The 16,510-nt window shown below is 51.9% G+C and overlaps 1 protein-coding gene across 2 annotated transcripts in view; it reads left to right on the top strand.

Annotated features, from left to right (window-relative positions):
- TTC7B (tetratricopeptide repeat domain 7B) overlaps nt 1-16,510 on the top strand; it is a 247,340-nt gene that overhangs the window by 209,596 nt on the left and 21,234 nt on the right. For both annotated transcript variants that reach the window (XM_069465219.1, XM_069465218.1), the window contains one exon: nt 3,769-3,971. In XM_069465219.1, coding sequence (XP_069321320.1) covers nt 3,769-3,971 — 203 coding nt within the window. The remainder of the gene's footprint in view (nt 1-3,768; nt 3,972-16,510) is intronic.

The raw sequence follows: 16,510 nt of genomic DNA, 5'->3' as shown, positions 1-16,510 counted from the left end.
CCACTGACAGATGAACGGGCCCAGAGGAGTCAACTGACTCGCCAAAGGCCCAGGGGCAAGAAGCAGACAAATCCTGCATGTTCTGGTGACACTGCGGCTTGCATACTAGGACCCCTGGAGCCCTGGGGTTCCCCAGCGGTGCCTTGGACGCAGGAGTGGGGACAAGCCCAGAGGGAGGCCAAGCTGACCACTCGTAAGACTCTTTCATATGCTAGGGTAAGATCTCTTTGGAAGAAAGAGTCTCCATTGGTGAAAATGGTTTGAAAATCGCTGCAGGATATTGTGCCCCGTGTCCTTCTATTGGAGCTTAAAATGGAGGGATTGGAGAGTAGCCCTACACCGTGCATTTACCTGCCACGTCTGCCTCGGGAGCACAGGCCCTTCCAGAGCCACAGGTTTCCTCTAGCAACTTCTGTGGCACTGAAAAGTCCTCTGGAGGCCTGGGTTCTTTCCCTCACCTCCGTCATCCTGACTTGGTCTGTCTATGTCTCCCACTGCCCTACGGCCTCAACCCTCACCCTGGCCCTAAAACTAACCCCAACCAAAGCTTTAACCCTAAACCTAACTTTAACCCTAGCCCTAACCCTAACCACAGCCCTAACCCTAAACCTAACCTTAACCCTAGCCCTAACCCTCACCCTCACGTAACAGGAGCAAGTGCGTCAGACCTGAGGCTTATGAAGATATGGTGATAAATGGGTAGCTGGTATTATATTTGGTTTCATGGAGGGCCCTTATGGACCAGGACTTACATGTACACTGTCATGTTGGTGTCTAAGGTTCCCTCCCCCCGATTCTCGTTATAAAAATTCTGGACGCCTTCAGTCCCCACTCTCCCAAGTCGCCTTTTTACGCATAGTGCTCTAGATGGAAAAGGCTCCTGTGCCTCATGAGCCCAAAGGCAGCTCCAGACCTAGGGATTTTGGAAATGGACATAAACTCACCCCCAAGATGGCAGCGAGTCAGGAGCCAAGTGTACAGTGAGAGGAACGTTCTGTACAGCTCTCCCAAGTTGCCACGACGCTCAGGTAACCCAAAACTGCAGTGGGCACACACTCAGCTCTTTCTGGCAAGAGCATCTAGAGAATTGTGTTACTGAAAGATGGCAGACAGCCTGCCGGTGTCATTATGAGGGTGTTTATCTCCCAGAAGGGACAGGTTTTGCCTGGTCCAAACTGAAGGATAAAGAAATGTCTTATTTGTCCCTGTAGAGTCCCCGGTGTGTATGTAGGTGCTCAGGAGGTACCTTTGGAGTTGAGACTCCTGAGAAGAGGAGGCAGGCACACCTGGCAGTCCACCTTCTGGGCTCAGTAAATTGTATTTGAATTGCCCAGGTTTCTGTGTCTGCGAGAGTCGCCCAGGACACCCCTCCACAGGTCCCTGGGCCTCCCAGTCCCTGGGACTGGCAGACGGAAGGACAGACAGAAGGTACAGGGCACACCTGGGCCAGGGCAAGGCCCACTTTTTCCAGGCCCTTTTCTCGGCCTGGGGAGTCAGTCGTTGGTTTGAATGCACCAATGTTGGAAGCGAGGGTGCCTGAGGAGAGGGACCTATCAGGCCAATGAGGCCAAAAGGTCAGCAGTGCCACCACCAACCATACCTATGACATACACTACACATCAGCCATTTCCCAGTCCCCAGGCTTGAAGTTGGAGGTGGAGACTTAGAAAGATAGATCTGTAGCAGAGCCTTCCCTTGGAGAGTCTGCTGTCCAGGAACGTGTCCAAGACCCCTCACAGAAATGCTTGCAGGGACACAGGTGTCAGCCAGCTCAGCAGCCGGGCTCCCCTTCCAGCCAAGGGGAGGGGAGGGTCAGAGATGGCTTCCTGGGATGGTGGCAACCTATCTGGGCCTTGAAGGAGGCTGGGGTGACAGTGTTATGGGCAGAGGCAACAGAATATGGATATGGGGACACCCACTAAGTGCATGGAAGCAGCACATGCCATGGCCAGAGCCGGGGGTACAGGGAAGCAGTAGAAAGGTTACAGGTTAGCAGGGTGGCGTGCCTGGCTCTGAATGCCTGGCAGAGGAATCTGGATGTTATTTGGGGGCAGAGGAGACACTGTTTTCCATGGGGGCCGAGAGCACAGGCTCTGATTCTGAGCCTGGCTCTGCCTCTAGCTTGCCCTGAGAACTTGGACAAGTTGCTCAGCCTCTCTGTGCCTCAGTTTCCTCATCAGTGTAATGGGGATAAAATAATAGTACCTGTTGGGTCACCACACAGATGAAATGAGCAATGGGAAGGCTTGCTGGCACAAAGTATGTGTTTAATGAGTGTTAACTACTGTCATTGTTGCCATTATCATTCATTCATTCAACAGCTGTTAACTGAGCTCCGACTATGTGCCAGGTACTGCCCTAGCCCCTGGGACACAGCAGTGGACAGCAGACACCATCCCTGCCCTCCTGTCCCTCACGGCTGGCATTCTAGGGGGCACAGCTGGTACAGACCAGGGAGGAATCGGGCAGGGAAGGACATGGGCGGTGCAGAGTGGGACCGGGGGCAGCTCTCGCAGGACGTCAGCGAGAGGGGAGCCTCGTCGCGCTGTCTGCCGGGCGGGGAACAGAAGCCTCAAGCCTCGGGGAAGGAGGCCTTCTGAGCAGGTGGGCCAGCCGCCCCGCAGCTGGGCCTCAGGAGGTTAATCTGGCGGCAGCTATGGGGGACAGGCTGGTGGCCCAGGCAGGGGTGGGGAGAGGAGACTTTGCGTTGTCAAGGCAGTTTCCAGGGTGGGCTCCAGGAAACAATTTGATGAGATGTGCAAAGAAAATAGCGAAACTTCTCTCTTTCTTTCTTTATCGTGTTCGTCAAACATTTCTGCTATTGCGTGTTATATATACATGATATATGAGTTCATACGTACATTCACGTGACTGGAAGATATGGGCACAGACATGTTTTACTGCAAGGGCGCGGCCAGTGGTCAAGGCCGGGGCTGCGTGGAGGGAGGGGACTTAGGTGTCCTGGAAGCCTCAGGCCTAGCGGACTGGGAAGCTGGCAGTGCCAGGGTCAGACAAGGCCCTCAGGAGCAGGGGCCTGGGGGGGCAAGATGAGGTGTTCTACCTGGACACTGGGCGGAGGCGCCAGAGAGGCGGAGAGGGGACCCTCGGAAGTGCAGGGTGGGCTCTTCAGAGAGGCCAGGGCCGCGAGGGCTTTGGCTGCATGTGGAGGTGATAGCTGAGACCAAGGCCTGGTGGAAGGTCATTTTCCTGCTTGTGTTGAAAGTGGCAGCTTGGTTTTCAGAGGGATTCGTTGTTGTGGCACAGGTCAGTCTCCAGTTGAGTCACACCAGGGTGTGGTGACTTTCCCTGGTTGGGGCGGCGGCTGGATCTGATGGAGCAGCGATTTTTATGACACACCTGTGGACATGAGAGCCACAGCCTGCTGCCCTTGTCAATCTTCAGCGTCAGGAGAACAGGCCAGAGGGCAGAGCCATTGCCCTGTGAGGGTCTGTGTACCTCTGGTTTGCTGTCCCTGCGTTCGTTGTGTCCTCAGGTTGGGGGCAGGGCCCAGGCAGGCCTCACTTCCCTGTGCTTGGTGGTGACCTGTGTCTGCCCTGTAGGGCTTGCAGCACGAGGACTCGAGTCGCTGGGTAGTGGGCGTGAGGGACTGCAGCATTTCCACCCACGGTGGGGGATCAGCCGGCTCTGGGCCCTGCCAGGCTCCCATGGGGGAATGCCACTGTCCCGAACCAGAGTAGCAGCTGCTCGTAGGGCCTCTGAAGGGCAGTAAACCGGGAAAGCATGTGCTCTCTGCTCTCCTCCCCACAGCTGAAGTCTACATTGGCATTGGGAAGCCTGCAGAAGCCACAGCCTGTACCCAAGAAGCTGCCAACCTCTTCCCAATGTCCCACAATGTCCTCTACATGCGTGGCCAGGTCGCTGAGCTCCGAGGAAACATCGATGAAGCCCGGCGGTGGTATGAAGAAGCCTTATCCATCAGCCCCACCCACGTGAAGAGCATGCAGCGACTGGTGAGTCTGAGACCCGAGCTGCGACCCCCCCTCTTGGATGGGGGCAGCCCTTGGAAGCAGCGGGTAGCACACAACCCTCAGACCCTCTTCTGGTTCCAAAGGCCTCTTGCAGTTTGCTTGCCAGCCTGTCACATTGCGTGAAGCCAGTGGGTACCATTCCTGTCGTAGTTTATCCAAATGATGCCCTGGGAGCTGCCAGTGCATAGTCCTAGCAGCCCTACTCAGTGGTCCTATTACGTGCTATGGAGAGTTTGGGTCCCTGGTCTCCTGGCCAGCAGTCCAAGCCACTCTCTGGTCCTGGGTTTTATAAAGACATGCTCGTAGCCCTGGGCACTGTCACTGTCATCCTGGTCTCTGCACTGCTTGCAGCAGCCACCATGGGGGTATCCACACCCTAGGGATGGTCCCAATGGCATCACTTACTTGCTCTTTAACCTTGGGAAAGGCCTGTAAGCTCTCTGCATCTCATTGTCCTTTCTGCAAAATGAAGGCTTTTGACTAGATAGGCTGTGTCTGTCCAGTACTAAGAGGATGTGGTTTTGTAACTAATAAGTAAAATGTTCTCCAAAGGATCCCAAAGCCTTCATCATCTTGCCATTTCTCATAGTAATGTTGCAAAGTATAGACGGGGCTGAGTGGTAACTACCGGTTTTCAGCAGCAGAATGCTGACACACAGGAAATTAGGCGCCGTGGGAAGAGTCAGAGCGGGACTCAGTGCTGGTCTCGACTCCTGGGGATCCCTGGGCCTGTCACTTAACCTCTAGGAGCCTTGGCATTTCTGGGAATTGGGCTGTTCCTTACCTTGGTGGGATGCTGTGAGAAATAAATTAGATGATTTATATAACAAGCCTAGCATAGTTCCTGGCACTTAGTAGATGCTTATTAAATAGAAAACTGAAGACAATCATTTTCGTTTTTAAAAATAAATCAGACCTTATAGTAATTACAGCTCCATACAGATTTATAAATAATTTTACATATTATCCCAACATTCGTCTGTTTGATTAAAAATATTACATGGTTTTTAATTTTTATCTCACTATTGAAGAGGAATTTGTAAACAGCTTTTCAGATCTCTGTGCTTTTGCTGAAAACATTGCAGGAGAGGTATAATCACCGCCATGTACCCAGCCTTTTTATTAAAAAGAGGCAGAGTGTTTCTACCTCGGGGCCTATGAATTACTCAGAGAAGTATTTCTTGTTCGTCCCCAAGGGGAACACATGAGACAAAAGATCAAAGAGGAAAATCTCACAGGGAGAGTTTTCTGTTTCACCTTTGGAGCTTTCAAGACACCTGAGATCCCTGGCAAATGCCAGGCGCTTTCCTTTCTGAAAGGAGCAAGCCCGTCGGCCAGCGCAGGAGGGCTGGTGCGTGGGGACCAGGGCGACGGCGGGCCCCTGCCTGCTGGGTCCGCTGGCAACAACGGAGCACTGCCAGGCCGAGACGGTGGCTGCTTTGGAGGTCTTGCCAGGAGAAAAGAGTGATGGGGATAAACTCTTGAGGCCCCTCTCAGTGCATCCTGGTATACTGGAAATCTATCCAGACTGGAGGCGGGTGGAGAGCAGTAAGCCTACAGATTTGGAGCCGTTTCGATTCTTGCAGTTGGCAACTTTGCCCAGTGACTGTGATCAGTGTGACGCCCATTGGGTAGCTTGGAACACTCCTTGGTGATCTTACAGATCTTACATATGATGCACCCGGCCTCCATTCTCCCCAGCCTGCCCCCGAGAGCCCAGCCCACAGCTGTGGGGAGCCCCCAGAGCCGAGGGTGGGTCCCCCTCCTACTGGAGCTGCAGGAGCCTCTGGACTCCCCGCACTCTTCAGCCCCGAGACATCGCACTCCCTCTTTCCTGTCCCTTCACAGGCTGCACAGGAAAGTTGTGTTTCTGTGGCCTTGGATGGAGGAGGGAGGAAGAGGCCTTCACATACATTCCGGAGGCACAGGGTGAGGCTCCAGGCTGCTCTGGCCTGGGTCAGAATTGCAACTCTGGTCACTCACTAGCTTTGGGGCCTCGGGCAAGTCATTTACCCTCTTTGTGCCTCATTTTGCTCAGCCATATAAATGGGGGTAATATTAGCACCCGTACATCACAGAGACAAATTAAACACAAGAACAGAAATCTCTAGTTGAGTCTGAAAAGTTCCTGTCTCTACCCACACAGAAACCAGACTGGTCTGCAAGCCCCTGAGTTAAGAGGAAGGGGTCGGCGGGCAGATCAGAGGCTGTCACCAGGGAAGTCCCAGGGAAGAGACGGGGCTCCCGAGTTAGGTGGCAAAGGGAGGCGGAAGCAGCTGAGTGTTGACAGTTGCCTGGCACTCGGGGAGAGGAGTGTGTGAGTGAGGGGGCAGCCAGGGATGCCTGCCCAGGCCAGGCCAGGCCAGGGTCGAAGGTCAAGACTAGAAGGAGTTTGAAGAACACAGCACTGGAGCGCACCAAGAATCCCCCAGGAGGTCCCAGGGAAGGAGCCAGTGGCAGGACAGACTGCAGGTCCTGGGAGAAAAACCCAGAGGGTGGAAAGTGTGTCTGTGGCAGCCCAAATGCTCCAAGAGGAAGGCGAGGAACTGGGGGACGAGCGGTCTGGGGGCTGTTCAGGAAGAAGGAAGCCACATCCTCTACCACCGGTGGAGACCAGGTGGCCAGTGGTGACTACGGAGAACCGCACAGAACAATTACTCGTTAACTAATTAATAGGGGCTCACAGTGCCAGCGAGATGAGATTTAAGCAGAAATACAAACCTGTTAACGTTGTTAAGAAGCAGTAATGACTTGGGAGGCAGATACTATTCGTGAAAGTAAATCGAAGGTCAAACTTGACAAGAGAGATATAAATGAAACCCCAGGGGAAATTGACAATTTTCTAATAGTTTTAGCCATCATGTGTGTGTTTAAATTCACATATAGTGAGAAGGGAGAAGAGAAATAATGTGTTTCGTATCAATAATGAGTTAGCACAAGACAAAGGAGGCCGAGAGAGCCGAGGGTGGACAGGAATTAAGGGAGCAATGAGCTGAAGGGGTAAGAAATTGCAGAATGACATTGTTGACAAGGGAAGGAATTCACAGAATGATCAGACTTTTTCCAGAAAAATCCAAAGGCATATTTTTATATTATTTTTACATAAGTACATACATTTACATTTATTTGCATGCCATGTTAAAAAGCCTTTAGCTCCCAGTATCCAAGATGAATTAATGAAACAAGGAGCAACTTTTCCCGAACCAGTTATTCTATATTATGGCGTCGACGGAGAGGAGAGAAATGTGGCTCACAGTGGCCAGAGGGGCAGAGGACTGGCGTCCCTGAGCGATACGATACTTCCCTGGCCAAGGACAGGCACAGAGACTCGGTGTAGCCAAGGACAGAGTTACCAGGACAGGGACAGGCTCTGCAAACAGGGACATCTGGTTGCCCTCTGATAACGTCATTCTGGGCTTTTGAGGGCAATGTGTGAGATTGGAAGGGAAGAACGGAACAAGGGCTTTCAGGAGAGAGATGGACGTGGAAGGGGGCCAAGAAGGTTGCATGGAGGGGAGGTGATAAGGCTCGGTGGGGAACAGCATTGCTGAGAAGTACACTGATGCCGGGGGCGCAGGCTGCGCGGGTCTGCCTCCCGTCCCGTGACGGGCTGAGGAAAGGCGCGAGCAGAAGCAGATGGCGGGGGCAGCCAGGGCCCGGTGGGGTGGACAGCAGGTGGCGAGAGGGCAGCTGTGAAGAGGCCTGTGAGCTGGGGAGGGGCTGTGTGCAGAGAACCATGGGGAGGGCAGGGGCGGTGCATGAATAGAGCCCCGCCCCCACCCCAGCAGGGAAGGAGGGGCACTGATGTGTGCACCTGAGGGATGACATTCACCTGAGGCGAGTCTGGTAGGACAGAGGCGATGACATTTCAGAGCCGATGCTGAAAAATGGAAAAACCTAGATTAAAAGCCCGAAGGAGCCATCCCTTTGAATGTTGCCGCTCCCACGACAAGACTAGGGGCTGGAAAGGGACAGAAGCCAGCAGCCGTTTGAAGAGGGGCGTTAGGAGATTAGGGAGGTGCCAGGTTTCACCCCCTCCCCCAGAGGAAGCAGCGATGAAAGAGCTCTGGTGCAGTCTCCAAAGAAAAGGGAGGATGCCTGGGAGGACGGACTGGGCGGCGCGGGTTGCTCGGGTGGTCTGCCCAGGCGTGTGCTGGGGGGCCCGGGGGTGGTGTGGAAAGGACACAGCAGTGAGCCTGGAAGCAGTTCTGCTCAGTGGAAAAACACAGTTTTCAGGTTATCATAAGGGGTCAATCGAATAATAGAATAAGCTTTTTGTTTGGGGCATGATGGGCCCAGAAGGGCTTGTTTGTCTTCTGTGGATGGATTGTAAGACAAGAAAACCTCTTAGATCAATCTAGATGGCTTCAGGCTAAAGGTTTCACATACAGGCTGTCTTTGAGGGGTTTCTCTATGTTCTTATATTTTCTGAGACATCAGAAATCTGGAGTGACATCAAATATAAAAGCTTCAGAAGTGGTGTTGCAGTTCTATTCCAAGGGACTACATTAGTAGCAAAAGACTGGCAGAGATCGGCTGAGCTGTTTGAAAAATGCGTTTTGTTATGAAATCCCCGAAGGCGCACCAGATTGAGGGTAGGTTTGGAAGGAGGGCCCATGACGCGCGGTGTGGTGGGTATATCTTACGGATTATGACTACATTTTCGGTTGTTTTAACAGCTCCAAAGGCTGACTAACGACACTGCTGACTAACGACACTGCTCTGAGAGGAAGGCAGCTCTTCTGAAGTTCAAAGAAGGGCCTGGAGTCAGAGCTTTCTTTAAACTGTCTTCAAGCTTACATACTTGTGTACTGTGTGAAAACATCTCATCCCATTATGCATGACGAGCGGGAAGGGTGGCGGAGAGTGTTTGAATCCAGGGAACGAGGTGAGCTTTGGCTCGCCTGGCAGCTTGCATTGCTGAATTATGAAACTTCGGTGTTGTTCTCTCTCTCCCATCTTTTAAAGTGTCCATCTGTTTAATAAGATTTGGGGAAATTGCTGTGTCTCATATTTTGTTAGTTAGCAGCGTGTTTTGCAGTTTATGCCCCTGTTGGAGGGGAGATACAGCGTGAAGATGATGAACTTCTCAGGGTTACTGCAGAGACTGGCAGCCCGTGTCTGTGTGTCTGTCTTGTTTACCCATCAGCCAGCCAGGCCGGACAGGGTCGCACATCAGCGCACCCCCGGCTCTCCCCGAGAGAAACAGGCCTTGAAGACTCGGCCTTTGATCCCTCCTGGTGCTCTGCATAAGGCCCAGGCACAGTTAGGCTAATGAAACAGAATCGAAATACCCTTCCCCTTTCTAATGCTGATCGTTAGAAATGGATCTCTTCATCCAGAGTGTCAGTTTTCTTTTTGTACATAGAAAGAATGATTGGCAGGAAACAAAATTTTATGATGGTCTATTAAAAAGGCTTCTTCATCTATTAATTATATTTCATTTTCTTTTAGAATTAAAAAATGCTTTTAAAATTAGGGAGAACAACTTTTTCCTCTGAAGATTGGCTTATGAAATATTTAACGCCCAGCCTTCCCGTGCATCCGTGTGCTTGTTCCGAGCACTCGTTGAACCGTCTGTGGGCCTTAGTTTCCCTGCTATCTGCTCGCTGTAACTGGGGTCCACGCTCAGTGCAGAGGGGAAGGCAGTGTCTTCTCTGTGGGAGGGTCAGGCTTTGCTTTGTTCCGTCTTCTCTCCAGTGGTACACGCTGCATTTAGCCCCTTTGATAGCTTGCAGCCTTTTCAACAATTATTGATACTTGGCATGAATATAACATTTTTTTCTGTAAAGAAATTTGAAAGCTCACATGCTCTCTCTGATGTGTGCGTAGTGAAAGGGGAGTTTCTTACCCACTGACAGGGAAGCTGCAGTTCGTGGCCTGCCCCAGGTCACGTTGTAAGTTAGGAGCAGAAGCAGGACAAAAGGTGGTAAGACTGTGTGTTCGTGTGGTCATTCGAGAGCCCAGAGCCTCGGGGACGGGATAGCAGAGAGGTTAAGAGCGTGGCGCTGCCTGGAGTCCCAGCGTCGTAGCTTACTAATGGCCTGCCCTGAGTAACTCCCCTAATCCCTGCTCCTCCATTTTTCTCAACAGTCAAATGGGAAAATAGTAGTTTCCCCCAACGGTGTTATTGTGAGTTAAATGAGTGACTCCAGCGTGCGTAGCACTCCGTAAGATTAGCTGTGAGCATTACTGTCATTCTCCGTCATTCAGGCCACACCTGTGGCGGAAGCTCCTCTGTGTCTATTTGATAGTGAGCGCGGCATCTCCTTTCCGAGTCTGTAGGCGCCAACCCTTCTGAACCAGCAGGTCTGAGTTTCATTGGTTGGAGGAGCCAAAATAAGAATATATCTTGGCACATGGTTGGCCCCGAGCACAATACTTTCACAGGGGGAACCAGCCCCCTGCTGCTGCGAAAGATGGGCCCCTCCCCACGGCCAGGGTGGGAGACGGCCGGCTTGAAGGGCAGCCTGGCTCAGAAGTCACCTCCCTGAGAAGCCTTTCTTAACCCCCAGGGTCCCCACAGAGGGGCCCTCAGCCCTTGTCTCCCCTCTCCTGAAGCCCTGGGTGAACGAATTCGGAAGTCCTTGATCACGGATCCGCCTGCCTCTGGACAGACAGATCCATGAGGGAAGATCTGGAAGCTCCTGGAGGGAAGGCCCCGTGGCTGAGGTGGCGCAGTGGCCTGTGCGGACCAGGTGTGGAGGTGACCAGGGGCGGGGAGCGGGCAGCAACAACTACAAGCAAACCAGACAAGCGTTGTTATTCCCCTTTTATAAATGAGGCCCCAGAGCACTGGGTGCTGTTTCCCTCAAATAAATTTTGAGCAGAACATGCTATTTTTAAACAGCCAGGGTACCCGTTTCTTTACTCAGAGGGCTCTGGGTACTTGCTGGTTTGGCCTGGGCACAGTCCTTTCTGACCACGAGTCCAGGAAATGACTTTGAGGCGGGATTGGAGGAGGCAGCCGCTTGATTTCACATGAGACCCTGGAGGCTGCGTCAGGCTAATTCACAGAACCTTCCAGTACTCCAGGATGTCAGTGTGTTATAAGACCTCAGAGGGGACCGTCAGGCTGTAAGGCAGGGCTCCCGTCAAGTGTGCCTGGCACAGCCAACTCCCCAGGCTGATCTGCAGCGCCCACTCCAGGAACGGAGCACAGGAAAGGCTAGAGGGGCAGCCCCCTGCTTGAGGGCCCCAGGTGGGACAGCGACCACCCCTCCCAAGTCCACACACTCTGTCCTATCGTCCCTGAGCACATTCCTCCTTGTCAGGCTCCGTACCCTATTTGGGAAGCATGGTGGTCACTCCCCTCACACTTCTGTGGAGCTCTGTCCCAGTGGAGCCTACAGCGTCTTCCCCAGCCAGCTGTGTGTCCCCTGGCTCCTGGCTCTCTGTCCGCAGGGCAGCCAACAGCTGAGAGAGGCCCAGAGGGCAGGCAGCTGCCTGAGGACAGGCATGTCCAGGTGCAGGTGTCTGCTGGCTTCACAGGACTCCAAGGCCTGGCTCTCCGGTTCTCTCAGTTCGGCGAGAGAGGATCACCCTCTGAGAAACTGACTTACGCTAATCACGCTCATGAGAGACGACGTTCCAGACCAGAAACCAAAATGGCAATTTATAAAGCACTGCACTTTTCCTGGGCCACACCACCTGTGCTCTCTCTCTCCCTCCTCCCCAGAGGAGCTCACCCTCTAGGCTAGATGCCAGGCCTCAAGGTCTGACCCAGAGAGAGGTACCTGGGAAGCTGAAGTAGCCACCCCTGGGCAGCTGGGGCCCCAAGTCCGACATGCGCACATAGCAGATGCCAAGAGATTAGGGCTACACAGGACCGTGCAGTGGCCCCTTCTGTGCTGCAGAGAGCCCCTTCCTGGGGCCCTTTAGACCAGAGCCTCCCCACTGATGCCTGTGTTGACAGATGAGCCAAGAAAGGGACAGCCTCAGCCCTTGGGAGTGCCAGGGATGAGCGAGGGTAGGAGGGGCTTGTCACCCCTGGCCTAGGGCAGCCTAGTCAAATATCATTAAATATACAAATATCATTAAATATCATTTCCTGCTTAAGAAAAACATTTCCTGGTCCCTTGGGTCACATGAATTCTCAGGTAGTGGGGTTTCTATTAGTCTCATCCTGGTCATCTATTGGGATACACCTTCCCTCGTCCCTGGATGGTGACTCGGGACACATCCTCAGCCCTTCTTAAGGTGGTTTCCGCCACAGAGTGTGAGCCTGGTGTCCTGTGCAGACCTTCTTCTGACCTTGGTCCCAGGGCTTCCTCTGCCCCCCACCCTTACCCCAAACCGAGCTGAAAGCAGCCTTCCCTGTGTCCACAGCGCCAAGACCTTTCTGTCGCTTTCACGTCTAGCTTAGGAGGGGCCCCTCTGGGAGGAGAGAGGGAGACCATGCTGCTCTAGTGGATTTCACAGCGCCTGCCGCCTGTCTCTGAGTCGCAGAGGGTGGCAGTACCGATGACCAATCCGTGGCTTGCCCGCCCCTCCCCAGCAACCTCCCACCCAGAACAACGTCATTTGGTGCAGGGATGTTCTCTGCGGACACTTCGTGCCTGGTTTTTGGATCCCTCCTACCACTGCAGCACTTTCTCAGTGCTGGCTAGGGACACATGGCACCAGGCCACCCTGCCCTCCCTGAGGACTGAAATCACAGACCCGGAAGCCTTGTGGGCCCAGGGCGGGCTCTGAAAGGCAAGCAGGCAATGCCCTTTGTCACTAGGCATTCCTTTGCTTCCACTTAAGGAAAAAATTAATTCTGTGTTTATTTCTATTGTCTGTCTTGGAGTCTTAGATGACTAATTACAGGCAGTACAGTTCAGTCTCTCATTAGTAATTATGATCTGAAATCATTGCAAATCTGACATCCTCTAGCCAAACCATTTATTCTTAGAAACTCTGCCCCATTATTCCAGTGTGATTTGACATTTAGGTTCCACTGCCTTTCTGCTCCGCACCTAGGTTGGATCAAGCTATTAATTTTGACTTCTCTGGGATGTTCTGTGTTCTCGGATACTGGTCCCAAATTGCCCCTCCTTATTTTTAGCCTCCCTGGATTTTAGCCTTTGCTGTCTCTGATTCCTCAGCACCCTCCTCTCCCACACTGCCTGCTTCGGAACTCAGCCAGAGGGCGCGGCTGCCACCCCGAGAACATGGCACACGGGGCCAGCTGCTTCCAGCCCACCTCGTGCCTGAACTCCTTTCCCGTCATCTGTCCCGGTCCCAGAGACCCCCCCCCCCCATTGAGCTCATGGGCTCTCTTTGGGTCGTGTCAACCCCATGTATTGTCTGAACCTTCAGACTGAGTTTTAAACTGTTAATCCCAAAGGTCTAGGGAGGATATCCCATGAAAAGTCTCTCCTGATATCAAGGATGGGGGTCTAAAGTGGACAGGTAGCCGATGAGAACCTTTGGGTCTGACACTTGCCAGAGAGTAAAAGGCATTGCAGATTTAGAATCCCATTGAAATTCCCTAATCTAATCACCCCCTTCTACAGACGGGGAAGCTGAGGCCAGGGAGGGGAAGGGATGTTCCAGAGGCACAGAGCAGTGACCCAACCACATCACTTTCAAGGGTTTTATGTCCACTTTTCCTATATGTGAAGCAGGGGGATAGCACCCTCCTCCTGGAGGTGGGGGTGGAGGTGAGGGTGGAAGAGGTGGGCCCTCTCAACTCGTCCAGGGCAGACCCTGGCCCCCAAGGACTTTGTTCCTGCTCTGATGGGAGGGCTGGGATTTCTCATCATTCTTCTGAGATCTCTATGTCTTAATGGTCAAGCAGCACCTGCTGAGCGCAGCTCCTTTCTCTTTTGCTCTCAACTGGAATGAAGTCTTTGTGTCTCCTCTTGCCTCTTACCTTGCCTAGAGGTGTCTCTCCCTCCCAGGTAGCATCCCTGTGCTCACAGCTGTCCCGAGCCCAGAATATGCCTGGATTGCCAGCGTCAGCATTGATCTGTGAGCCCAGCTGGATGCAGGGAAGTTTCCAGGTTAGCCCTTGGCACCCCTCCTGTTGCTGGGGTGTCGGGGGCTGAGGGGTTGCTTAGAAGGAAGGAACAACAGAGGTACCAAGAATCACCAAGTCCCAAACCCTCAGGCTCTTGGGCCTCTCTGCCCCGCACAGATCCACACATGCCTGCTCTGCACCCTGTGCTTGGAGACCACCCTCCCTACTCTTTCAAACTGCTGGGCGCTGCTGACCAAGGAGTGGGACACAGGTGTGTGGAGGCCCTACCCAGGGCATTTGGGACTAGCTGTGGCTGGGGCCAGGAGGTGGCCTTGTCTCTCATCTGGCTCCCGAGGCTCCAGCCACTTCCTGGGGACATGAGAGGCTAGAACAAACCAAGGTCTGAGAGTGCTTCAGCTAAGTGGTCCTTGGCCAAGGCGCCAGACACTTCTCCCCCGCCATGTGACTTTGCCTCCTCACTGCTACCACGTTCACTGATGGACAGATGGGTGATCCCTCTCTTTCCTCCGCCAGTTTGCTTCCTCCCTGTTTTCATCCACTTGGTATTTACATAACACCTGTCTCTTAAAATACCTTTGCAGGTATTGTTTCTTTTGGACCGTTTTTAGAACATCTACTAGTTAGTCACCCAAAAGGCTTGCAAGGGAGGAAAGGACCCCATACTGAGCACCTACTGTATATCAGGTACAGGCACAGCTCACGTTATTGCACTTCGCAGATACTACATTTTTTGCAGATTAAAGGTTTGTTGCAACCCTGCATTGAACAAGTCTGTCAGCGCCATTTTTCCAACAGCACGTGCTCATTTCATGTCTTTGTGCTGCGTTTTGGTAATCCTCACAATATTTCAAACTTTTTCATTATTATATCTGTTATGGTGATCTGTGATCTTTGATGTTACTATTATAATTGTTTTGGGGCACCACAAACCACGCCCATATGAGATGGCGAACTTAATCAATAAATGTGTGTGTTCTCGCTGCTCCACCAACTGGCCGTCCCCATCTCTCTCCCTCTCCTCAGGGCTCCATATTCCCTGAGACACAACAGTGTTGAAATGAGACCAGTTAATAACCTACACTGGCCTCTAAGTGTTCAAGTAAAAGGAAGAGTCACACATCTCCCACTGTAAATCAAAAGCTAGAAATGATTCATCTTAGTGAGGACGGCATGTCGAGTGCTAAGATGGACTGAAAACTAGGTTTCTTGTGCCAAACAGTTAGCCAAGTTGTGAATGCAAAGGAAAAGTTCTTGAAGGAAAGTAAAAATGCTACTTCAGTGAGCACACAAATGGTAAGAAAGCGAAACAGCATTGTTGCTGATAAGGAGAAAGTTTTAGGAGATCAAAGCAGCCACGATATTCCTTTAAGCCAAAGCCTAATCCAGAGCAAGGCCCTAACTCTCTTCATTTCTGTGAAGGCTGAGAGAGGTGAAGGAGCTGTAGAAGAGAAGGTGGAAGCTAGAGAGGTTGGTTCATGAGGTTTAAAGAAAGGGCCTGTCTCTGTAATATAAAAGTGCAAGGCGAAGCAGCGAGTGCTGATGTACAAGCCGCAGCAAATTATCAAGATCTCATTAACATCATTAATGACAGTGGCTACACTAAACAACAGACTTTCAATGTAGACAAAACAGCCTTATGTTGGAAGAAGATGCCATCTAGGACCTTAATAGCTAGAGAGGATAAGTCAGTGCCTGGATTCAAAGCCTCAAAGGACAGGCTGACTCTCTTGTTAGGGGCTAATGCAGCTGCTGACTTTGACTTGAAGCCAGTGCTCATTTACCATTCCAAAAATCCTAGGGCCCTTAAGAATCATGCCAAATCTACTCGGCCTGTGCTCTATAAATGGCACAACAAAGCCTGGATGACAGCACATCTGTTTACAGCATGGCTCACTGACTATCTTAAGCCTACTGTTGAGACCTACTGTTTAGAAAAAAAGATTCTTTTTAAGATGTTAGTGCTCACTGACAACGCACCTGGTCGCTCGAGAGCTCTGATGGAGATGCACAAGGAGATGAATGCTGTTTTCAAGCCTGCTAACACAACATCTGCTCTGCAGCCCGTGGATGAAGGAGTAATTTTAACTCATTCCTTGCCGTACATAGTGATTCCTCTGGTGGATGTAGGCAAAGTAAATTGAAAACCCAGAAAGAATTCACCATTGTAGATGTCATTAAGAATGTCCATGATTCTTGGGAGGTCAAAATATTGACATTAACAGGAATTTGAAAGTTGATTACAACCCTCATGGATGACTTTGAGGAGTTCAAGACTTCAGTGGAGGAAGTAACTGCAGATGTGGTGGAAATAGCAAGAGAACTAGAATTAGAAGTGGAGCCTGAAGATGTGACTGAATTGCTGCAACCTCATGATAAAACTTGGACAGATGAGGAGTTGCTGCTTATGGATGAGCAGAGAGAGTGGTTTCTTGAGATGGAATCTGCTCCTGGTGAAGATGCTGTGAACATGTTGAAACAACAACAAAGGATTGAGAATATTACGTAAACTTACTCGATACAGCAGCAGCAGGGTTTGAGAGGATTGACTCCAACT

The sequence above is a fragment of the Eulemur rufifrons genome, chromosome 2 (genome assembly GCF_041146395.1).
Source record: "Eulemur rufifrons isolate Redbay chromosome 2, OSU_ERuf_1, whole genome shotgun sequence".
NCBI lineage: Eukaryota > Metazoa > Chordata > Mammalia > Primates > Lemuridae > Eulemur > Eulemur rufifrons.
This window is presented reverse-complemented; position numbering and strand designations above follow the sequence as displayed.